Here is a 25018-nt window from a genome sequence, read left to right as displayed (position 1 = left end):
ATTTATGGCTTTTTTGAAAAATAACACGATATACATTTATTTTTCCACAGTACTTATTGTTTATGAAGTTCTTTTGGATAGTTTTTTTTGCTTTCCTTTCTCTGATCGTGAGAGTTTGATTTGATACATGCTTCACTCTTTATACAGCTACGTCGTTGTGTGACGGGAAGATGTGTTGTCCTGACGCCAAATGTGTCAATTACCAGTGTGTGTGTAGGGACGGCTTTGTCGGAGACGGGTACAGTCATTGTGAAGGTACATTATATAGGGTACAGTCATTGTGAAGGTACATTATATAGGGTACACCGTAATTAATTATGTATTATATATGCCAGGAGTCAGTTAAACTGTTTGTCTACCCACTAGTGGGTGACACAGGGTACATCGTAATTAATTATGTATTATATATGCCAGGAGTCGGTTAAACTGTTTGTCTACCCACTAGTGGGTGACACGGTACACCGTAATTAAATATGTGTTATATATGCCAGGAGTCGGTTAAACTGTTTGTCTACCCACTAGTGGGTGACACAGTGTACACCGTAATTAATTATGTGTTATGTATGCCAGGAGTCGGTTAAACTGTTTGTCTACCCACTAGTGGGTGACACACAGAACATGATTTCATCGGTCAATCTTCTAATAATGACGTCAAGTAAGAATACTTTGTGACGTCAATTTCATTTTCATAGTAATTGTTTCCCCGATTTGAAACAGGAATTATTTATTCCCAAGAGAAACATATTGTTTTCTAGATATACTATCTGAACGTTTATGGAGAGAAAGGTCCACAAACTCGTGATGGTTGAGTATCATGTTCATCTAACTCGAGTTAGTTAGTTTTCTAACTGTAAAAGACACACCGTGAAGATTGTGCCTTTAAACAATTGAAACATTTACTAACTCGAGTGAGATAAACATGATTACCAACCTCCAATCGTTAGGGAACCTGTCTATATACTACATATATCACAATTCTAAGCATAAATCAGTCTGAATAATAAAGCTGGTAGGTAATATTTGGGCTGCACAAGACAACTGTAGCCTATTCTATGTACTTTTGACCACATCATCCTGGTCATATGACCCTACTCTGTAACCCTTGAGGTATAGACATATGACACTACTATGTAACCCTTGAGTTATAGTCATATGACACTACTATGTAACCCTTGAGTTATAGTCATATGACACTACTCTGTAATCCATGTGATATAGACATATGACACTACTATGTAATCCTTGTGGTATTGTCACATGACACTACTATGTAACCCTTGAGTTATAGTCATATGACACTACTCTGTAACCCTTGTGGTATAGTCATATGACACTACTATGTAATCCTTGTGGTTTAGTCATATGACACTACTATGTAACCCTTGAGGTATAGTCACATGGCACTACTCTGTAACCCTTGAGGTATAGTCACATTACACTACTCTATAATCCTTGAGTTATAGTCATATGACACTACTATGTAATCCTTGTGGTATAGTCATATGACACTACTCTGTAACCCTTGAGGTATAGTCATATGACACTACTATGTGACCCTTGTGGTATAGTCATATGAAACACCTATGAAATCCTTGTTGTATAGTCATATGAAACACCTATGGAATCCTTGTAGTATAGTCATATGACACTACTATGAAATCCTTGTGGTATAGTCATATGAAACACCTATGAAATCCTTGTTGTATAGTCATATGAAACACCTTGAAATCCTTGTGGTTTAGTCATATGACACTACCCTGAAATCCTTGTGGTATAGTCATATGAAACACCTATGAAATCCTTGTAGTATAGTCATATGACACTACTATGAAATCCTTGTGGTATAGTCATATGAAACACCTATGAAATCCTTGTGGTATAGTCATATGACACTACTATGTAATCCTTGTGGTTTAGTCATATGACACTACTCTGTAATCCTTGTGGTATAGTCACATGACACTACTCTGTAATCCTTGAGGTTTAGTCATATGACACTACTATGTAATCCTTGTGGTTTAGTCATATGACACTACTCTGTAATCCGTGTGGTATTGTCACATTACACTACTCTGTAATCCTTGAGTTATAGTCATATGACACTGCTCTGTAATCCTTGTGGTATAGTCATATGACAATACTATGAAATCCTTGTGGTATAGTCACATGACACTACTATGTAACCCTTGTGGTGTAGTCATATGACACTACTATGTTATCCTTGGGGTTTAGTCATATGACACTACTCTGTAATCCATGTGATATAGACATATGACACTACTATGTAATCCTCGTGGTATTGTCACATGACACTACTATGTAACCCTTGAGTTATAGTCATATGAGACTACTCTGTAACCCTTGTGGTATAGTCATATGACACCACTATATAATCCTTGAGTTATAGTCATATGACACTACTCTGTAATCCTTGTGGTATAGTCATATGACACTACTATGTTATCCTTGAGGTATAGTCATGTGACACTACTATGTAATCCTTGAGGTATAGTCATATGACACTACTCTGTAATTCTTATGGTATAGTCACATGACACTACTATGTAACCCTTGTGGCATAGTCATATGACACTACTATGAAATCCTTGTGGTTTAGTCATATGACACTACTCTGTAATCCATGTGGTATAGTCATATGAAACACCTATGAAATCCTTGTGGTATAGTCATATCAAACACCTATGAAATCCTTGTGGTATAGTCACATGACACTACTGTGTAACCCTTGTGGTATAGTCACATTACACTACTCTGTAATCCTTGAGTTATAGTCATATGACACTACTCTGTAATCCTTGTGGTATAGTCATATTACACTACTATGAAATCCTTGTGGTATAGTCATATGAAACCCCTATGAAATCCTTGTGGTATAGTCACATGACACTACTATGTAACCCTTGTGGCATAGTCATATGACGCTACTATGAAATCCTTGTGGTTTAGTCATATGACACTACTCTGTAATCCACGTGGTATAGTCATATGAAACACCTATGAAATCCTTGTGTTATAGTCATATGACACTACTATGAAATCCTTGTGGTATAGTCCTATGAAACACCTATGAAATCCTTGTGGTATAGACATATGAAACACCTATGAAATCCTTGTGGTATAGACATATGAAACACCTATGAAATCCTTGTGGTATAGACATATGAAACACCTATGAAATCCTTGTGGTATAGACATATGAAACACCTATGAAATCCTTGTGGTATAGACATATGAAACACCTATGAAATCCTTGTGGTATAGTCACATGACACTACTGTGTAACCCTTGTGGTATAGTCACATTACACTACTCTGTAATCCTTGAGGTATAGTCATATGACACTACTCTGTAATCCTTGTGGTATAGTCAAATGACACTACTATGAAATCCTTGTGGTATAGTCCTATGAAACACCTATGAAATCCTTGTGGTATAGACATATGAAACACCTATGAAATCCTTGTGGTATAGACATATGAAACACCTATGAAATCCTTGTGGTATAGACATATGAAACACCTATGAAATCCTTGTGGTATAGTCACATGACACTACTATGTAACCCTTGTGGCATAGTCATATGACGCTACTATGAAATCCTTGTGGTTTAGTCATATGACACTACTCTGTAATCCATGTGGTATAGTCATATGAAACACCTATGAAATCCTTGTGTTATAGTCATATGACACTACTATGAAATCCTTGTGGTTTAGTCATATGACTCTACTCTGTAATCCATGTGGTATAGTCATATGAAACCCCTATGAAATCCTTGTGGTATAGTCACATGACACTACTATGTAACCCTTGTGGTATAGTCACATTACACTACTCTGTAATCCTTGAGTTATAGTCACATGACACTACTCTGTAATCCTTGTGGTATAGTCATATGACACTACTATGAAATCCTTGTGGTATAGTCCTATGAAACACCTATGAAATCCTTGTGGTATAGACATATGAAACACCTATGAAATCCTTGTGGTATAGACATATGAAACACCTATGAAATCCTTGTGGTATAGTCATACTCTGTAATCCTTGTGGTATAGTCATATGACACTACTCTGTAACCCTTGAGTTATAGTCATATGACACTACTCTGTAATCCTTGTTGTATAGTCATATGACACTACTATGAAATCCTTGTGGTATAGTCTTATGAAACACCTATGAAATCCTTGTGGTATAGTCATATCAAACACCTATGAAATCCTTGTGGTATAGTCACATGACACTACTGTGTAACCCTTGTGGTATAGTCACATTACACTACTCTGTAATCCTTGAGTTATAGTCACATGACACTACTCTGTAATCCTTGTGGTATAGTCAAATGACACTACTATGAAATCCTTGTGGTATAGTCTTATGAAACACCTATGAAATCCTTGTGGTATAGTCACATGACACTACTATGTAACCCTTGTGGTATAGTCGTATGATATCATTTTGTAATCATTTAAATATAGTCTTATGACACTACTATATTCTATACAATCCTGGAGTTAATCCTAGCGCTATCGTATAATAATATGACACTTATTTTGTAATTTATGAGCCGCATAATTATAATGAATTTAGCGTTAGAAGTAATTTGGAGAAACAGTCAACTGAAAATGAAAACAGACGATCTGTATAAATATATAGTTGGTAAAACAACTGTGGTTTTGGGCATCCACAATAAACAACGTATGCCTATATTATGAACACTATATGTTTTCCTCTCCGATGTATCGTATATCTTATAATTATAGAATTGTGCAGCAACAGAAGATGTGTAAAGTTTGCAGCGTGCGAAGGTGGAAAATGTAGATGTATGGAAGGTTACCATGGCAACGGATACATACAATGTTATCGTAAGTACATTCGACTGAACTGTATATGTTAATTTTTGCTCAGAATGAGTTTATTTGAATACCATGCTCAGTAACACTTATGATAGCTCATCTGACAGGTGACGAAAGAAGCTCTGCTCAATAAACATTACATACATTATGCAATAGTGAGGCGAATTCAACGATAACCGAATTGATTGTTGTCGTCCGTAGCATTCCGTTGATAGGAACGTCCGTAACAGTTTATTGATCTACGTCCGTAACGGTCTATTTCGACTTTATCTAGAATTGGACTACTGTGACGGTCGTCACTGTTGTGAGCATGCCACCTGTCTGTACGGTAGATGTGTATGCTCGCCTGGTTATGTCGGGGACGGGTATGTCTCGTGTGAACGTGAGTATTTTATGTCTTTGTCTTTCGTACATGTCTTAATCTTTTTACCGTCTTCATTACCTTGTTTTATAACGTTGTGTCTATTAGTCTACTATATTGTGGTATATATCTGTGATTTAATTCTCGTCACGTTCTCGCCATTGAAGCTCTGTGTGGCGGAGAGAGATGTGGCGGTAACGCCGAGTGTCAAAACAGCAAGTGTGTGTGCTACGATGGATTTCACGGTACACCCACAATTCGCTGTGAACGTGAGTCTTATTTCTTTATTTCTGAATTTTTATAATTTTGAAAAACATATGCAGTTCATCAGTCAGTTACGAATGTATATCTTTACTTTAAGCTTTGCTTTTGATTTCAATTTAGATTTGTTTTACACAGCGTAATTCATATCTGGCATATTGTGTCTCCATGTGTCTTAGGTTCATCTCTTTATTGCATATAATTATACGAGATTGTATACCATATGTATACATACATCTTCAAGACATATTATGAAAAAATGTCATTTATAATTTATTTGTTTGTTTAAGAATTACAATATTTTAGATTTATGTGTATTGATTTATCGTTTAAAATAAAATAATTGGACTGGTATTGTGTAAACGTCCATGGAATTTTCAGCTGTTTACACCTGTGGCGGGAAGACTTGTGTGACCAATGCCGCCTGCGTCAACTACGCATGTCAATGCCAGTCAGGGTTCATTGGGAATGGCTATCTAGAGTGCAAGAGTAAGTGTCCAGGCTACTTTAGTGTAAAGTCTTCTTGGGTTTGAGAGTAACCTATACATGTTCAAAGTTGACAAGGAATTAAAAATAGGCTTTATTTATCCTTGATAACATATTGAGCATGGAGCTTGTCTTCCCAGTAATAGTCAAGACTACGAGTAAGTGTAAGGTCTTCTTGAATTGGAGAGTAACTGTTAAGTCTTCTTGTGTTTAAGAGTAACTGCTTAGTCTTCAGGAATGTAAAAATAAGTTTAAGGTCTTCTAGAGTGTAAGAGTAGGTGTTGTGTCTTCTAGAGTGTAAGAGTTAGGGTTAAATCTGCTAGAGTGATGAATAAGTGTTTAGTCTCCTAGAGTGTATGAGTAAGTGTTTAGTCTCCTAGAGTGTATGAGTAAGTGTTTAGTCTCCTAGAGTGTATGAGTAAGTGTTTAGTCTCCTAGAGTGTATGAGTAAGTGTTTAGTCTCCTAGAGTGTATGAGTAAGTGTTTAGTCTCCTAGAGTGTATGAGTAAGTGTTTAGTCTCCTAGAGTGTATGAGTAAGTGTTTAGTCTCCTAGAGTGTATGAGTAAGTGTTTAGTCTCCTAGAGTGTATGAGTAAGTGTTTAGTCTCCTAGAGTGTATGAGTAAGTGTTAAGTCTTCTAGATAGTAAGTTAAAGCTGATTGGAGCGTAATAATTCGTATCACCAATATCTCGAGTGTGCAAGTAGACGTAACGCCTTCCTGGATTGTAGTAGTACGTATACAGGCTACAGGAATGTATGAATACATTAAATCGTCTGCAAGATAACCGAATTACTCGGTTATGAAGTGCAAATGAAACTATTCGATCAAATAACTTTAATTTTTTATAATATATCCATCTGAATGTGGCGTATCAATGTCATTGAATAATGAAATAAATAGTTTTGTAAGTAACTCTGTCTGTAATTGCTGCATATGACTGTCCCTATGGCAATGCAAATATCAAAATTTGTGAAATGAATTTTACTGGAACTCGAGGACAATATGCTGTTGATAGAATACACTTACTTTTGAAGTTACAATTTAATACATAGAGTCATAAGTTAGAGTATATAATAAGGCATATAAACAAACCGTTGATTTTTGTTCCTAAAGTAAAATAATAGTATATTTTGTAGAACTTTGTGGCGGGCGAATTTGCTCACAAAATGCCTATTGCCAACACGACCAATGCGTGTGCAGTGTGGGTTACCATGGAAACGGTTACAACAAATGCGAGCGTAAGTGTTCAGTCACGTGCTACTGCTAAAATTAACAATAACGTTTAACAACGAAATATTCGTCAAAACATGCAATTTGTATTATTGATTCGCAAAAAAATCCTTTTTATAACTACCCTTTTTGTGTGATTTTAATTTGCATAAAAAGGTTATATATATGGTCATTTGTTAATTACAAAACAAATATACTTTATTTCTGTGTAGCCCTGGGTATTTGTGGAGGTACAACCTGTGTTCAGAACGCCCACTGCTTCAACTACGTTTGTGTCTGTGACAGGGGCTACCTCGGGGACGGCAACAAACAGTGTGAACGTATGCTCAAATGAATTAGCAATAATTAAAGTAATATCAAAGTTTTATTTTTTACATTTTTACACAAACAATGTACGTATTAAACGTGTCGCATCGTTTCCAGACCGACTGGTCCCTTTGTCATGTTTGTGTAAAAAGTAAAAATTTGCTATCACATATTTCCAAACTGTTTAATCTGATAGAAGAAATTAAAATAATGTTTATATAATACTAAGTGATTAATCTGAAATGTGTTCCCTCCTGCATCACAATACCGATTTGTTTGTTCCATCTTGATATCTCATCTATCTAGTAACTAGTTAATGTAATATTGCTTATTATTTAACACCTCTAAATAAGCTTACTATAACCGTTCTACTAGTTCCACTAAAATTCAACTATGTTAGGTATTTCATTTGTTGTTTGAAGCAAATCTGTCTGTTTAGACATGTGATTTCTGTTGCATAGCTGTTTGTGACTACGGCCGCTGTGCTGAATACGCGTACTGCGACGCAAATGAGTGTGTCTGTCAGAACGGGTACGAGGGCAATCCCTACATCAGGTGTGAACGTAAGTATAAGCAAAAAGGTTTTTTTCTTAAAACATTTTTCAACAACGACAATGTATCACTATTATACTGAATATACAATAAGGGAATTTCAATATCAATAAATATTTCAGTATATTCACCAATCAGATCTAGAATTAAAGCTTTAACCTATGAACACATTGTATATCATGTAAATTTAGGGGGGCTTGAAACCCCTTGTACAAATCGCAACATTAACCTTAACAGCAGTGTTTACTTACCACAGCGGCCAGTGTTTGTGATGGAAAGACGTGTGCTCCGTTTGCTAAATGTATAAACTACGAGTGTCAATGTGAGCGAGGCTACATTGGGGACCCCTACGATAAGTGTGAACGTAAGTACAAAAGGTAGTCATTGGAACATTTAAAAAAAAAAGAAGTCTTTTTACAAGAGTGTTTTACAATCGACTGACATTGTTTAAACATATGAGAAAACAGCTATAATATACTCCAATACACGACGCAGACACTTATAACGAGTTGTAAACTGAGATGATATCTTGCTTGTTAAACTATCTTACTGCCATAATACTCTTAAGTAGACTTAATAATAAATACAATCAACAAAGTGTTTGATAAAGGAGTTATCTCTCTTAAACAGCTCTCTGTGGTGGACAGACGTGTTCAGACTATGCTATATGTAAGGATGACAAATGTGTGTGCAGTTTTGGGTACCACGGGAACGGCTTGATCCTTTGTGAACGTAAGTTACTTCTAAACGAAAAACTAGAATGGAACATGTCTAGATAAATGCATGGACATAGATAAACTAGTCCATTACGCGTTCTCCTAATCTCTGATCTAGCTTTCGGCGTCATTTAATGCAGATGGTACAGCACTAGCTTGGCAAAGGTTATTGATTATAATAGACTTTGACTACAAAACGGCAGAAATTATATACAAAAACATTGTTGTTACGACTCAGTATTAACTGTAAGATTTTAATTGTTGTTTTTATTATTCAATTTGGTATTATATAATTGTTTGATGTGTGTGCCTTGAAAAGGGGCGGGTTAACCCGAAAAGGTTTAATTATTTTTTGTCTACATTGTTGTCAATGTTTGTTTATCTAATACAGTTACTCTGAAGAAGGATATGAAGAATGTTTTTATTTTTCTTATTTAATAGTGGCCATTTTCATCTTAATGTTATATTTATATATTGGTGTGTATGTTACAGCACCATACCTATGTGGAAGGAAGATCTGTACAGAGTTTGGAGAGTGTGTCAATTACATTTGCAAATGTAAAGAGGGATATTATGGAAACGGTTACAGTAAATGCGAAAGTAAGCAACGTTATACACGTAATTATCGGAATAAACTGTCATTATTTATGAAAAAATGACATAACTATCACCTATTAACTTTTATTGGGTGGGCAAACTTTTATTGGGTGGGTAAACTGTTAGCAAACTTTTATTGGGTGGGCAAACTTTTATTGGGTGGGCAAACTTGTATTGGGTGTGCAAAGTCAATACCTCCTTTCGATTTGGTCTCTTTAAAACAATACCGCTATTTGTTTGATGTTCACTTCAATAATTTTTCCTGAAGGTTTTTCATAGCTTTGAGTACGGAAAATATAGGAAAACTATAAATATCTGTTAAAAATCTAAAGAGGTTTTGCGATATCTTGGACGGACAAAAATCTAAACATGTCGAAAAAAGATCATTGTCTATATATATATTTAATCGGCACAGTGGCACAGATAAATAAAAAAAAATTTCGTCCGTGAAATGTTTATGAGCATGCTTCAGTAAACAGGAAAACATTTACTGTAGTGCGAACCAGACCCGGTGTACAATTGTTTCAGAGATACCCTAGAGAGAACGTTCCGACTATCTCTACCCCATAAAAATAGGAAGTCTGATGTTTCGAACTTTGAGACACGTTGCGTTGCAACTTGAAATTAATATTGATTTCTTAATCACTTTGTGTAATGTACAGGACTGTGTGGTGGACGGTCGTGTGTAGATCATTCGTCCTGTATCTACGGGAAGTGTGAATGTGACGCCGGATACAGTGGCGACCCATACATACAGTGTGAAGGTATACACTTAATGGGCTCATATGGTATTTTATATAAATAAATTAGTAAACTTTATTTATTTTACAACAATTGTGAAACAAGTTATTTCAACTTATATTTTTGTTTTATTTTTTATATCATGGTCAAAGCTATCTGAATGATAGAAATCCGTATTCAACGAAAAACACGGTGTTTGCATTGTCATTGATTTTGATTTAAGCTTGTGTTTAAAAAAGCATACTGGGACGTGTACAAAGTCCTTTAAACATTTCAAATGAAGTGTCAGCAAAAGCACTGTGCAAACTCGGAATCGATAAATTTTGGCATACTATATACAAAGGGAAGCTTTTCATGGAGACACTGAAAAAAGTACAAGGAAAAGATTAGTGCATTAGTATAAGTAATGTTATGGACTCGGGTAGTGACAACAAAACCACAAGGCACACATATGAGTATAATAAAATAACTGACCTTCGTACCACACTAACAAGCACTCACTCACACTATGTGATCATGATGGGGACCATAAAGCCTGTCCATAGTTTTTATCAACGTGCGTTTTTGGAAACCCTGTGTTGTGAGTTTGTCAGTCATCCGTCTATTTCAATAATAGAAAACATGATATTCCGAGCAAGCTCTTGAATGCCAAATCAATAGCGACATGTAAACACCGAAGGTAGAGGAAGTAGGGATGGTACTATCAAGAAAGGGAAAGATCACCGTCGGAAAGTTAAAATCTTTCTGCTTATCGTATAGCTTACTATAAAGACATTAATGTTGGTCAGGTAGTAAGTAGAGACCAATTGAAGCACATAATTCATAATATCGTAAACTACGACCGAGATGTATGTTCAAATGTACTTTTATCTGTGTGTTTAACATAGAAACGGGGAGTTGTGGCGGCAAGACGTGCACCGAGAATGCGTCATGCAAGAACTACCACTGTCTCTGTGACAGTGATTATTACGGAGATGGGTTCAGACAGTGTTTACGTAAGTTAAAATTAATTCTAGTACTAATTTTACAACATCCTGTAAGATATACTGTAAATTGTAATGCATAATTTCACCATTATTCTAGTCAAAAGGTCTAAGTTATGTTTGGAATTCACCTCATAATTTTGCTAATTGTACATATCTGAGAGATTTTAATCATTGCCGACCCTGCCATTTTTCAAAAACGCAATTGTCTAAAAGAGAACGAAGGAAGTTCTTGTCAAAAAGTGTAAAAATCTATTAATATGATGTTGGATCACGATTTAATTCCCAATCTTTTTATATATATTACCACATTTACAATGCATATAACCTTGACAAAAAAATGGACAAAACTTATATTTGATTATCACTTGGTGTTTTAGGTATTTGTAATGGGATGCCGTGTGTGGATCACGCGGAATGTAAAAGCACCGGATGTGAATGTACACAGGGATATCACGGTGATGGGTATATCAAATGCGAGAGTAAGTACCATATATATATCAAATGTGTCATGTCAGGCTTGGTTACCTCGTTTTCCTATGTAAAATAAGTGGTAAAATGTGAGATGTGTTTTATTCTTATTCGACCAAGTTATTACTTCACGGTAGTGTTTTTAAAATTAGATGGTACAAATTAGGATTTTTATGTGTAATGCTTTGTAACAAGCCTTACCGAACCCATAAAAGGGAGCAATCTTTCTACTTAATATAAACAACCAGCGTTATCGACTGCTTGTCAAACGCCACTGACGATCATGATTGCGTATCTAGTGGCTGTAAAATAATTTGTTTTAAGTACATTTTTGACGCTCAGATATTATAACAGATACGACATAAAATAAATCAGTTAGTATTGAAGGAAAAAAAAATATTGCTTTTGCTGATAAAAATAAGTGTAAATTGTTTGTTTAAATGTATTTCTTTCTTTCACAATTGAGTGTTGACTTTTTTTGAACCAATACTTATCCTCAAAATAGAAAATGAATGGAAGTAGTTTGACAAACAAATATTCAGAAAAAATGTAAAGAATGACCATTGACCAAACCGTTTGTCAAAAACGCTACTATTTTCGCCTGAAAAGGGTAATTGGATCATAGGAAATATCTGCACATGTATAGCCTTGAATGTAATTTTCATTACATACCTTTGATAATGAAATACGCATCTGCTTTATATTACCGAAAACCCCGTCAGTGAATTATTCGAATATCCATTAAGATAATAAGTATTTTCATGGAGAATATGACAACTAAAGGCTGCTGAAGCAGAACGTTTCTAACTTAACTTTTAGCATTTACAAAACCTATAATAGGTTTTGGCGTTCACTCAACAAGGTTGATTGGCGTGGTTGTGCTCTTAGCCTTTTAAGTTATTTAAACAAATTTAATATTAAAATTGAAAAAAATGTTGTTAAAGTGTGACTTTTTAGTTATAAAATTTATGAAACACTCCATTGTACAAACATCAGCCAATGGGTTCTGTAACGGGGATAGATGTGCTGAATACGCAGAGTGCCAGAATTACAGGTGTAAGTGTCGACCTGGTTACCATGGTGATGGCAATACCAAGTGTACAGGTAAGTACATGTGTGTGCTATGATGATGTAAACTCGTCCGTTGCACGGCGATAGAAAGAAATAAATAACACATGGAAATTCTGATATTGAAATAAAATAAGATGTTTGAGTGTCTATACTTATAATATGAAAGTAAGATTTGTTCTACGAGAAATTATAGAAAAGAAAGAAAATATACTATAACATCTGAATAATCAATATTTACAATTTATGGGACACATTTGCTGAAAACAACATAGTTTGCACACAATTTTTATTACGAGTTTGGTTGCAAAACTACTGTCTAAAGTAGTAATTTAGATTGTAGTCAAATTTTAATTAATGAGGTGTATGTACTTGATCGATTGAACTATGACTGTGCGTTATTCACAATGTGTTACAGCGCTTTGTAACGGCCGACTGTGTCGTGCTAACGCCGTTTGTGCGGAGAACCAGTGCCACTGTGCGGAGGGATTTCATGGAAACGGATATGTGTTGTGCGAACGTAAGTTGGGCATACCTCTGTAGAATAGCTGCATCTTTGAGTTGTTACATTGTGTACATTGGTGTGAAATATATGTTATTGATTGAATATATAATAAGAAATAAATCGTTTACAATTATGAGACTTTACGTTTATTATAGCGATATCTCGCTGTGGAGGAAAGGAGTGTTGTCTGAACGCGGAGTGTGTGAACTTCCAATGTCAGTGTCGACAAGGTTATATCGGAGACGGCCTCACAAAGTGTAAAGGTGAATATTTTTCGAAATGATGCGCTTAAATTTATGATCAAAAAGTTCGATTCGGCTACGCTTTGTTTAAAACCTGGTCAAAGATGTGCGAGATAATGCTATATAGACCTGTATAAAATATAATACTCACATTTTAAACAAGAAGTCGTTTATAAATGTTGTTACAAAAATATGTACATTATTCGATGTGTCCGTTTTATAATATTTAAGCTCTTTGTGGAACAATAAAATGTGTGGATTTTGCATCCTGCGTTAACAACAAATGTGTGTGCGACAAGGGATACCATGGAGACGGAAATACCAGATGTGAAGGTATTATGCTATATCATTCAACCACACGTAAATATTTAAAATAAATACGCTGGCAGAACTTTATATGTTTTGTGCAATAACCGAAGCAAACTTGAGGTGCGTTGCAATTTAGGTTTTTTTAATACTCTTTCACTTTAAATGGACTTACAATTTTTAAGCAAAACATGAAGTATTCAGTTTCACAAAACAAATGGGTTGTTAAACCTAAGCCACTTTATCTGCAGCGGACGGTTTCTGTGACGGAAAGACGTGTGCGGCCTTTGCACATTGTGTGAACTTCAAATGTGTCTGTATGGAGGGATACCTAGGTGGCGGGTACGATAAATGTGACGGTAAGGTATCATTAATTTTCATTTTGTACTTTTTTCCTAGTAATGTACTGCTTGACATATTGATTTAAATGACCTTATCAAAGATGTTTACAAATTTATATTCAGACGGATGTTGATAAATATGAAATAAATAAATCTCCCCGAATCTGTACCTAATTAATTGTCAAGGAATACGCGTTACGTGATAAGAAGGTAACGATATTTGAATTCCATTTCAAGCCGGTATGCTTTCAAACAAAAGAACGTAAGCGTGGATGTATCCTTATACACTACAGTTTAAATTTCCTAGAGCTCAAATGGTTTAAGTCATATACAAATAACGGTTCATCTGCATTTGTTGTATAGAGCTATGCGCAGGACAGATCTGTGCGGATAACTCCGAGTGTCATGAGGGTAAATGTACCTGTGTTGTTGGGTACCATGGTGATGGACATATCAAATGTGAAGGTATGTTTGTGAAATCATTTACTGGTCTGTTTGTTTAAATGTATATCGTTTGAACAGTATTGACGTTTATATCTTGCGCTAAACACGAAGAAAACTTATCTTAAACAAACATGTGTTAACGTGTTAAGATGATTGTTATTTTGCTCAATGTTAAAGGCATTCTACTTAATGCAGACATATTTTTGTCACTTACAGTCGATGGGATATGTGGAAATCAGAGATGTGCGTCAAATACTGAATGCATCAACTTCCAATGCATTTGTAAGGAGGGATACGTTGGCAATGGCCAGGTTTTCTGCGAACGTATGTTAACATTCTTTGTTAGTTTAAATGTTAATGGCTTACGAGATGATAAAAAGAGGAATAGATTATTTAATTGGGTTAAAAGTCAAAAATATGATATTGTATGTTTACAGGAGACGCATTGCACAGATTTAGGTTCAAAACAATGGAATAACAACTGGAAAAATGTTGGAGGGGGAAACAGTTTATGGAATAATGGGAAGAACGATTCTAGGGGAGTTGGTATACTGGTTAACAATAGTTCTGACCATAAAATTTCTGAATATTACAGAGACCAGTGTGGAAGAGTGCTGGCATGTAAAGTTAATTGTGAACAAAAACATTATGATCTTACAAATATATATTGTCCCAATAAAGGAACGGAGAGAAAGGATTTTTTAACATATTTACATTTAAATTTTTGTAATGATTCATCAGAAAATTTATAATGGGTGATTTTAACTGTGTAATGGATAAAACAAAAGACAGATTTCCTTTACAACCGTCCGAGGATGTCGGAAATACACAACTAGTCAACCTCATGATACAACACAACTTATCCGACATATGGCGAATACAAAATCCAGATTCATTAAAATATACTTTTAAACGAGGCAGTTCCAAATCAAGAATTGATTTGATCTTAACAGAAAACAGTTTAAAGTCTCAAATAATTAATGCTAAAATAAAATACTGCCCTTATAGTGGTCATGATTTAAACACGATCAAACTATCTTTGATGGATCTTGAACGAGGACCGGGAACATGGAAAATGAATTATAAAGTAATTGCAAGTGATATTTTTAAAAATGCATTTGAGACATGTTGGTCAGTGTGGAAAAATGAAATAATTATGTATAATAGTATAAGTGAATGGTGGGAAATTACTAAAACTAAAATAAAACAATTAAGTATGGAAATAGGAAAAAAGATAAATATATCAAAGATAGAAATTAAACGTGCTGAAGACGAGCTAGAGACATTAGAAAATAGTCAGAGCCATGAACAATTGAAATATAAAATAAAAAGATACTACACTAATCAAACAGATGCTGCTAGAGTACGGAGCAGAATACAAATATATGATGAAAATGAAAAATTAACCAAATACTTCTTTAACCTTGAAAAGAAAAATGCTGAAACTAAACAGTGGTATAAGATAAAAGGACGGGATGGTAATTATAAAACTGGCATAGATAACATTTTAGAAGAACAGACATCTTTTTATAATATGCTTTTTAAATCAGAAGGGTGGGATGAACAAAATGCAGATTTTTTAACACAATTTATAGAAAATAAACTATCTAATGAAGAAAGCAGGAACATGGATAGACTGATAGAAAATAAAGAAATTAGCGAAGCTGTCAAATCTTTAAAGAGTAACAAGTCACCTGGTGAGGACGGATTTATAAGTGAATTTTACCAAACATATTGGAACTTAATCAAAACTGAGATCACACAATTAATCATAGAAATATTTACTGAAAACAAACTTTCAAATAGTCAAACTAAGGGAATAATTAAATTACTTTATAAAAAAGGAGAAAGAGAAGATATTAAAAAACTGGCAACCAATTACTTTACTCAATGTAGATTATAAGATAATTGCAAAAATTTTGGCTAATCGACTGAAAATAAATTTAAACAAACTTATACATCCTGACCAGAAAGGCTTTGTACCAGGTAGAAATATCATGGATGCCAATATAATGTTACAGGATATAATAGACTTTAGTGACAGGGCAGAACAAGATGGTTCAATTATATTTCTAGACCAACAAAAGGCTTTTGATAGGATAGAATTGGGTTGGGTATTAAAATGTTTTCAAAGAATTTAATTTTGGTAATAAATTTTGTACTTGGATTGAGATGCTTTAAAAAAAAAAAGTATATTTGCAGATGATACTCAGCTAATCAATCAAACAGAAAAATCCATTCGAGAAGCTTTTAAACTATTAAAATCATATGAAAAAGCATCAGGTGCCAAGATTAATTATGAAAAGACTGAAGGTTTGTATATAGGACTATTGAAAAATAAAGACCCAACATTTAATATCATAAAATGGACAAAAACAAATGTGAAAACTCTAGGAATTCATCATGGATATATGATAGATAATGACAAAATTTGGTAAGAAAAATTAACAAAATAAAACACTGTCTGCAAATTTGGAAAACCAGAAACTTAACATTTAGCGGGAAAACTTAAATCATTAAATCACTAATAATATCTATTATAGGATATGAAATAGAAGCGAGGGGCATACCATGTAAATATCTAAAAGAAATTAACAAGATAATTTGGGATTACATCTGGGATGGAAAAGTAAATCAACTGGAAAGAAAAATGTGTTGTAGTAAAATAAAAAAGGAGGTATGGGAATGGTAGATCTTGAAACATATGTACAAAGTAAACAAATCAAAACTATATATATGATAATCCACTCTAAAAATGAGAACTGGAACTCTATAGGTAGATACTATCTTACTAAATTAGACATCAAGTATATGTCAAAAATGTTTTTNAATGTTTAAACATGTATTATTAGAAAACTTAAAAGTATTTACAAAATCAAACTCAATAAGAGATACAAAATCTACACGTATACTAATTCAGAACTATAAATTATTGCAAGGTATATTAACTAGCACCTAGGCATATTGAAGCCTGGTGTTGGTTTTTTTTGGGGGGGGGGGTCGGAAAAGAAAAATGTTTTTGTTTAATAGATTATAGCCTGACTATTATCAACACTTACTCTAGAACTACAACGCTAACATGGCACTTTAATTCGCTGAATTGGATGATGTTATACCATACGAAGCATTTCATATACTAATATTTACCATATAATAACGTTTGTGCGAATCGAAGTCTGTTCACCACCGTGACTCTAACCGGAAATCAGACACTGGATTATAATACAATTTTAATTAGAATAGAGTATGGACAAGAATATCCGGAAGTTTATTTTTTATGTCAGAATGTGAACCTTTACTTATTTGTTAATATATAATGTAAGACGAATACTGACACTTGATAGAATATTTTGAACAGTATATTATTATTTAAAGGCGATTCTAGATGCTCACGTACATTGTATGTATATTTATATGTATGTTTATGTCATAACATTTTGAAAATATAATAAAAAAAAAAAAAAATTGTTTGAATTTCAAGGAGTGTATTACCAAGTATGAAATGTGTATCTATCTGTATAGCATATCCCTGATTAATAACGTTCTACTGAACTAATGTCTTTTAACTGTCTTTCAAATAATATTTTCTGAACGCTTTGACACCATTGCAGCTGAAGTATTTTGCTGGATAATGATGATAAATGTACCAAACATATTTTCTTATATTCCAGCCCTTTGTAATGGAAGAAAATGCTGTGCTTTCGCATATTGCTCCCAAGGGAGCTGCATGTGTAAGGAGGGCTACCATGGAAATGGCTACCAGAAATGTGAATGTATGTTGTCAGGCTTTTAAGCGTGCAATCTCGTGTAAGATGGCACTAAAATAATATTTCCATCAATGGAAAACAATAGAAAAAGAAAAAAAATCTAGGTTAAAGAGAAAGCTTATTTTATAATCATTGCTTTTTATTATCATTAATATTTGCAATCCTTCTCTCATTTTTCAGCAAATACATTTTCTTTCTTTTATTGAAATATATTGCCCTTGTAAAATTAAGTCATGATGTTTACATGATTCGCCATATGAATATAAAAAGTAAATTATGTCATTATCATGTTCGCCTTGCCAGCTGTAGAGTATTGTGGTGGGAAACAATGCGCTGCCAATGCCGAGTGTTCCAATTACGTTTGTCGCTGTAAACAGGGATATCTGGGAGACGGAATAACTAAGTGTGAAGGTTGGTATATCGTAGAGGGGATTACTAAGTGTGAAGGTTGGTATATCGGAGAAAAGATTACTAAGTGTGAAGGTTGGTATAAAGGTGATTGGATTTCTAAGTGTGAAGGTTGGTATCTCGTAGAGGGGAATACTGAGTGTGAAGTTTGGTTTATAGGAGACGAAATAACTGAATGTGAAGGTTGGTGTATAGGAGACGGGATGACTTAGTTAGATGGTTGGTATTTAATAGACAAAATCACAAAGTGTGAAGGTTGTTGTATAGGAGACGAAATTACTAAGTGTGAAGGTTGGTATATAGGAGACGGGATACTGAGTATGAAGGTTGGGATGTAGGAGACGGAATAACTAAGTATGAAGGTTGGTATATCGTAGAGGGGATTACTAAGTGAAGGTTGGCATATCGGAGAAAAGATTACTAAGTGTGAAGGTTGGTATATCGGAGAAAAGATTACTAAGTGTGAAGGTTGGTATAAAGGTGATTAGATTTCTAAGTGTGAAGGTCGGTATCTCGTAGAGGGGAATACTGAATGTGAAGTTTGGTTTATAGGAGACGAAATAACTGAATGTGAAGGTTGGTGTATAGGAGACGGGATGACTTAGTTAGAAGGTTGGTATTTAATAGACAAAATCACAAAGTGTGAAGGTTGTTGTATAGGAGACGAAATTACTAAGTGTGAAGGTTGGTATATAGGAGACGGGATACTGAGTATGAAGGTTGGGATGTAGGAGACAGAATTACTGAGTGTGAAGGTTGGTATGGAGGAGACGGGATACTGAATGTGAAGGTTGGTATATAGGAGACGGAATAACTGATTGTGAAGGTTGGTATGGAGGAGACAGGATACTGAATGTGAAGGTTGGGATATAGTAGACGGAATTACTTAGTGTGAAGGTTATTATCTAGTAGATGGAATTACTAAGTGTGAAGGTTGGTATATAGTAGACGGAATTAATGAATGAGAAGGTTGGTATATAGTAGACGGAATTATTAAGTGTGGAGGTTAGTATATAGTAGACGGAATTACTAAGTGTGAAGGTTACTATATAGTAGACGGAATTACTGAATGTGAAGATTGGTATATAGGAGACGGAATTACTGAATGTGAAGGTTGGTGTATATGAGACGGAATGACTTAGTTAGAAGGTTGGTATATAGGAGACAGAATTACTATGTGTGAAAGTTTGGCATATAGGAGACAGAATTACTATGTGTGAAAGGTTGGCATATAGGAGACGGGATATCTTCATGTGAAAATTGAAAAACTGGGGAAAGGATTGCTTGGTTTGTAGGTTGGAGGACGTGAAGACTAATACAATAGAGGCATGATTACTAAGTTTCAATATCTTACATGCAAGAGGTGTGGTGCTATTCTTGAGGATTGTATATTGGAGACAGGATTACTGTATGTAAATGTTTGTATGTAGGAGACTGGATAACTAAGTGTGAATATTGTTAAATCATGTATATGCGCTGACCAACAAGCCAAGTGATATGATGCAAGTCAACAGCAACAATAATTATAACGCTTAAAAAATCATTGTAAAATACGTTTTTAATCATATCTATTTACAGTGGAAATGCAGTTGAAGGATGCCGTGTTAATATACTTCATGAATTACAGGACTGCGTAGAATATTTATGTTGCTGTTCAGCCAATATTGAAACCCGTTTGTTTCCATTTCAGCACTTTGCGGTGGACGCATATGTGTCCAACATGCGGAATGTAGACAGGATACGTGTTACTGTGTAGAGGGATACCATGGAAACGGATTTTTGAAATGTGAACGTACGTGTCTAATAAAAATACCAGTGTCAAAATATAATATCAGTATATAATAAATCTGTGAACGGTTATCTTAAATGGCACTTTATATTACATTTCATTACAACTCATAGATGCATAGGGGAAGCATCAGTTAATCTGTCTATTCCTGTGGTTCTTGTTCTGGCCGTAATTTCCGAGTAACTGATTTACTCATAATTCTTCATAGATATGTCACGTGTTTTATGGCAAGATGACGAGGCGCTTACGCAAATGGTTATACTCTACATGGAAAAGGATAAATACAATGTCAAAATGTCACATCGCTGCAGTGTATTTCTTGGTCACTACTTATGAAAAGATTGAAAATATTTAAATGACTTGTACATCAGGTACCTTTATCAAAGCTAGTTGGTCCGTTGCAGGCAAAACCAAGATTCTTACCATTGAGATTAAGGTTAATATAAGGTTCAAATGTTCAATCACCGCAATGATTGTCCATCCCATATATTCTCAATAGGTAACTATTATTCCTTAATGGAATGTCGTGAATAGTTGTATTGTGAAGAGAAAGTGTGTCTCGTACCATTCCCAGGTCCGTATTTGAAAGGTCAATTCCACGGCAGAGGGCCAACAGACGAATAATTGCAATGATTGTCAGGATTTTAATTTTGGATCCGATAACCGCTATTTTGCTAGAACTTCAAGCTTGCCCAAGGTCAAGGATATTTGAAACGTCATATGCAAACAGTGTGTCACAAATGACGTTATCCTCGCGACAAAAGATCGTTTCAGGAGTGCGTCTTAGTGAACAGCGATCACTTCGTTTTTATTTGTGTCTCATTTCTTTCAATAATATCAACGAGTTTTAAGGAATCAAAAACCGTCCATCACCATATTGGTGTAAACTTTTATCAAAAGGCATTTTCCTTATCTAAGACAGAATTGCATCAAAATTGCGTTCGAAGTGACAAAAAGGAATTGATTCCTTAGCTTTGTCAAACTGAGTAACACCTGACGTTGTGTTTGTTTTACAGCCGAGGGAGTATGTAATGGCCTACCCTGTGCTACCAACGCTCACTGTAATAATTATATGTGCTTATGTGAAAAGGGCTATTTTGGAAATGGATACAAAAAATGTAATCGTAAGTATTTTGAAAGTGTCGATTAATTTAATGTTCAATATCAGGGAGCATAATGATCTAGAGTTGTTTATAGCGGTGACTAATGTATGTTGTATATTTCTGTATGACTGTGCATATATACACAAAGTAGTTATATAAGCAAATGCATCAACTTAAATGCAAATATATTGGTTTATAAAATTCAAAATCTAAAGAATAGTTTTCACGTGCACATGCTTTTAATCAATAAATGTTACTTGACATGATGCTATGATGTATCGAGTTACTTAGATATTACATATTTGTTGATTTCCAGCTTTCTGCAATGGTCGTTTATGTGTAGAAAATGCATTTTGTTCCAACGAGAGGTGTACCTGTCAGGAAGGTTTCCATGGAAACGGATACTTGAAATGTGAACGTATGTATAACATTTGTACTCATTTGCAAGTTACGTGTTTCAAACTAACTTTGTGGTGGTGTAGTATGCGTTTTTGTTAGGATTTGATATGGATAAAAGCGATATAAATTTAATTAGTTATCTTAACGAACATTTCAGAGCTATTGATTGATACATTTTACACAGTTATCATTTTGAAATAAAAATCCAGACAAACGAAGATCATATATAGCATGCAGTAATCAATTTTTCTAAAACATGTTTAGATTGCCAAATAGATTTGAATTTCAAACACCGTGACCAAAAGGAACATCTATGTTTTAGTCCTATATGTATATTTTAACTAGAAAAAAGAAAATTGATTTTTTATAACAGAAAAAGAAACGTCATTGACAAAAACAAATCAAAAACTGATATATCCTAATGAAAAACGATTGGCACCAAACAAACAAACAGAGAAAATAAGAAATGTATACAGGTATGTTATTCGGATGTTTATATGTATACAAACTCGCATTTACAAACCATTATTCTATGAGAAAAGTGCAACTATAGATGTCGCAATGTTGATATATAGCAAATGAGCTAATCACGGTTATATGAACAAGTATTGACAAGTAACAAACAGGGAGCACTTTGCGAAGATGAGGCTACTCATAACAATAAACACGTTAAGCTTGATACGGCATTTAGACCGATATAGGGAAAGACTCGTCCCTCCGATTAACCTGTTTTGGCTGCCTGTTTAATGCAAAACGAGCAGGCCTTGTTTGAATCTCTCGAATGTAAGTCACAATCTCTGTATGTTTATAAAATAAAATTGTATCGTTGAATACAGCAATCGTGATGTTGTACATTAAAAGTGATTATTTTCATACCATTTTATAACATAAGTCTGCAGTTTTGAAACAAATATTGAAGGAAAGTCGTATTGGACATAAGTTTTGATACTTCTCACATTATTTCGTGATGTGTGTTTCTTTGAAAAAGACAGGCACTATTTTTCCGATTCCGATCATTGTTTTTGTTGCATGCGCAGCCATTGGTCTTTGTGGTGGCCGGAAGTGTGCAGAGTACGGGACATGTGAGAACTTCCGGTGTGGATGTAGACATGGTTACTATGGGGACGGATACAACTACTGTGATCGTATGTGTTTAAACAGTATACGTACATATATTTATGAAAAGGTAACAACATTTATGAGTTCAATTCCAGTGAAGAGGTTGTTCAAATAAATAATGTTCATTCGGCCATAAAAAATAATTCAGCGTAATAAAAATAATTTTGCGGAAGTATAATATACATAAAAATCATAAAATGAGTATTTTCTTTTTTATACTTATCATGTATTTATTGTCATAATTCTTTAATGTTTTTTTATGTAGCTAAAGGATATTGTCGGGGAAAGAAGTGTGCTGAAAATGCTATTTGTGACGAGGGACGGTGCGTTTGCAAGGGAGGTTACTATGGTGACGGTGAAGTGGAATGCAAAAGTAAAGTTTCATAGATGTTTGCAACTTGCTACACACATACTAATATTGGTGTATTTCCTGAGATTAGAATTATCACTGAAACGTTCATAGTATATTCTGATTCCTTCTCTTAGGTCATCCCTTTTCAGGGGTGGAGGAGGTAGATTATTATCTATACTTATTGGTACCAAATGGATTATGAAGTTTAAAGGGATGCTGAGACATGTAAACAGGAATAAACAAATTCAATACAAGTGTAACAAAAAATGATCCGATATAAATGTCAAACGCCGAGTAAAGTACCTTTGTATATCAGACGACCGATGCAGTGTTGTATTAATACGCTAAGAATTGTGTCTCGTGCTGCATGGTAATTAAAGTCCCATCAACGACACAGCTTTCAAAGAGGCTATATAGTGACAATGCCATGCAAATGTAAATATAATAACATAATGTATATAAATTGGTAATATATATATGTGTAAGACGCCTGGTTGCTTCATATTATATTATTAATGCCAGACCTCCGGTTATATCATTGATAGGAAGATGCGTATGCACTGCGTCCGGGGACCCTCACGTGCGCACACACGACGGACAGAGTATAGATATTGACGGGATATGTCGATATACTCTCACAAAGTCAACCATACCGTCTGATGCATGCGCATTCAACGTGGAAATAAACAACAGTCATCAGCTCGGGTTGAATTCGTCCACATGGGTGAAATCGGTCGATATACATATTTATGACACGAAGATAAAACTTGGTGGAGAATATAAGCTCTACGTAAGTCAGTGACGTTAACACAGGTTCACGATAGCCATGTATTCAGTCAGTGTTTACTGTCCTTATATCAATAAAATATTGTTATATATAAAGTTTGATTTATTTAATACTTGAGAATTGTATTTTCAAAATTGCATTTCAATAAATATTAAATATATTTTTTTCGATGAACTATTGTTAAGATTAATTTAAAGCTCAATGCTTCAAAAGTTCTTAAAATATGTCAAGGCGAACTATTTAAAAGGTATACATACTAGTTTAGAAAAACAATCTTATGTAAAATGAAAACATGAATATGATCCAGAAATCGTTTCAGGTGAATAGCTATCTGCGTTACACTCCAAACTTCTTCGCTGACGGTAAAGTGAGGGTGTATATGTCTGGCCTGTGGCTAGTAGTATGGACGAAGTGTGGCCTGGTAGTATGGTGGAATGGTAGCGGTGCCGTGGTCGTGAGGGTTCCATCAAAATACCACGGGCATCTCACAGGTGTATGTGGCAACTGCAACGGACTGGAACATGACGACCTCACCACCTCAGACGGAAAGAACGTGGCGAGCTATCCGGCAGGGAAAAGAGATGCACTCATAGCTAGTAGTTACATGGTTCAAGAGACCCATCGACCTGGAGTTATTCCCATTCAAAGGTGAGTATTGGATGTCGTTGTGCAATGCCTGGAATGTTTGTTTTATTGACATTCCAGATAAGACTTTTAAAGTAAACGTTACATGTTCAATTAATGATGGGTTCATAACTTAGTAGATAGTTTAGGTTTTTATTTAATTTATCCTTATTTCTATAAA

General features: G+C 34.6%; 1 protein-coding gene across 1 annotated transcript in view; it reads left to right on the top strand.

Moving 5' to 3' along the window:
* LOC110455956 (zonadhesin-like) overlaps positions 1–25018 on the top strand; it is a 46988-nt gene that overhangs the window by 20239 nt on the left and 1731 nt on the right. Inside the window, exons 16-45 of the mRNA XM_021506426.1 lie at positions 148–255; positions 4785–4886; positions 5152–5259; positions 5406–5507; positions 5881–5988; positions 7124–7225; positions 7430–7537; positions 7985–8086; positions 8332–8439; positions 8706–8807; positions 9284–9391; positions 10051–10152; positions 11017–11124; positions 11493–11594; positions 12580–12687; positions 13070–13171; positions 13312–13419; positions 13630–13731; positions 13956–14063; positions 14409–14510; positions 14706–14813; positions 18161–18262; positions 18560–18667; positions 20355–20456; positions 21470–21577; positions 21873–21974; positions 22993–23100; positions 23340–23447; positions 23972–24216; positions 24533–24861. Coding sequence (XP_021362101.1) covers positions 148–255; positions 4785–4886; positions 5152–5259; positions 5406–5507; positions 5881–5988; positions 7124–7225; positions 7430–7537; positions 7985–8086; positions 8332–8439; positions 8706–8807; positions 9284–9391; positions 10051–10152; positions 11017–11124; positions 11493–11594; positions 12580–12687; positions 13070–13171; positions 13312–13419; positions 13630–13731; positions 13956–14063; positions 14409–14510; positions 14706–14813; positions 18161–18262; positions 18560–18667; positions 20355–20456; positions 21470–21577; positions 21873–21974; positions 22993–23100; positions 23340–23447; positions 23972–24216; positions 24533–24861 — 3520 coding nt within the window. The remainder of the gene's footprint in view (positions 1–147; positions 256–4784; positions 4887–5151; positions 5260–5405; positions 5508–5880; positions 5989–7123; positions 7226–7429; positions 7538–7984; positions 8087–8331; positions 8440–8705; positions 8808–9283; positions 9392–10050; positions 10153–11016; positions 11125–11492; positions 11595–12579; positions 12688–13069; positions 13172–13311; positions 13420–13629; positions 13732–13955; positions 14064–14408; positions 14511–14705; positions 14814–18160; positions 18263–18559; positions 18668–20354; positions 20457–21469; positions 21578–21872; positions 21975–22992; positions 23101–23339; positions 23448–23971; positions 24217–24532; positions 24862–25018) is intronic.

The sequence above is a fragment of the Mizuhopecten yessoensis genome, unplaced genomic scaffold (genome assembly GCF_002113885.1).
Source record: "Mizuhopecten yessoensis strain PY_sf001 unplaced genomic scaffold, ASM211388v2 scaffold8447, whole genome shotgun sequence".
Taxonomy (NCBI): Eukaryota; Metazoa; Mollusca; class Bivalvia; order Pectinida; family Pectinidae; genus Mizuhopecten; species Mizuhopecten yessoensis.
Note: the sequence above shows the minus strand (reverse complement) of the source record. Positions and strands in the feature narration are given on the sequence as shown.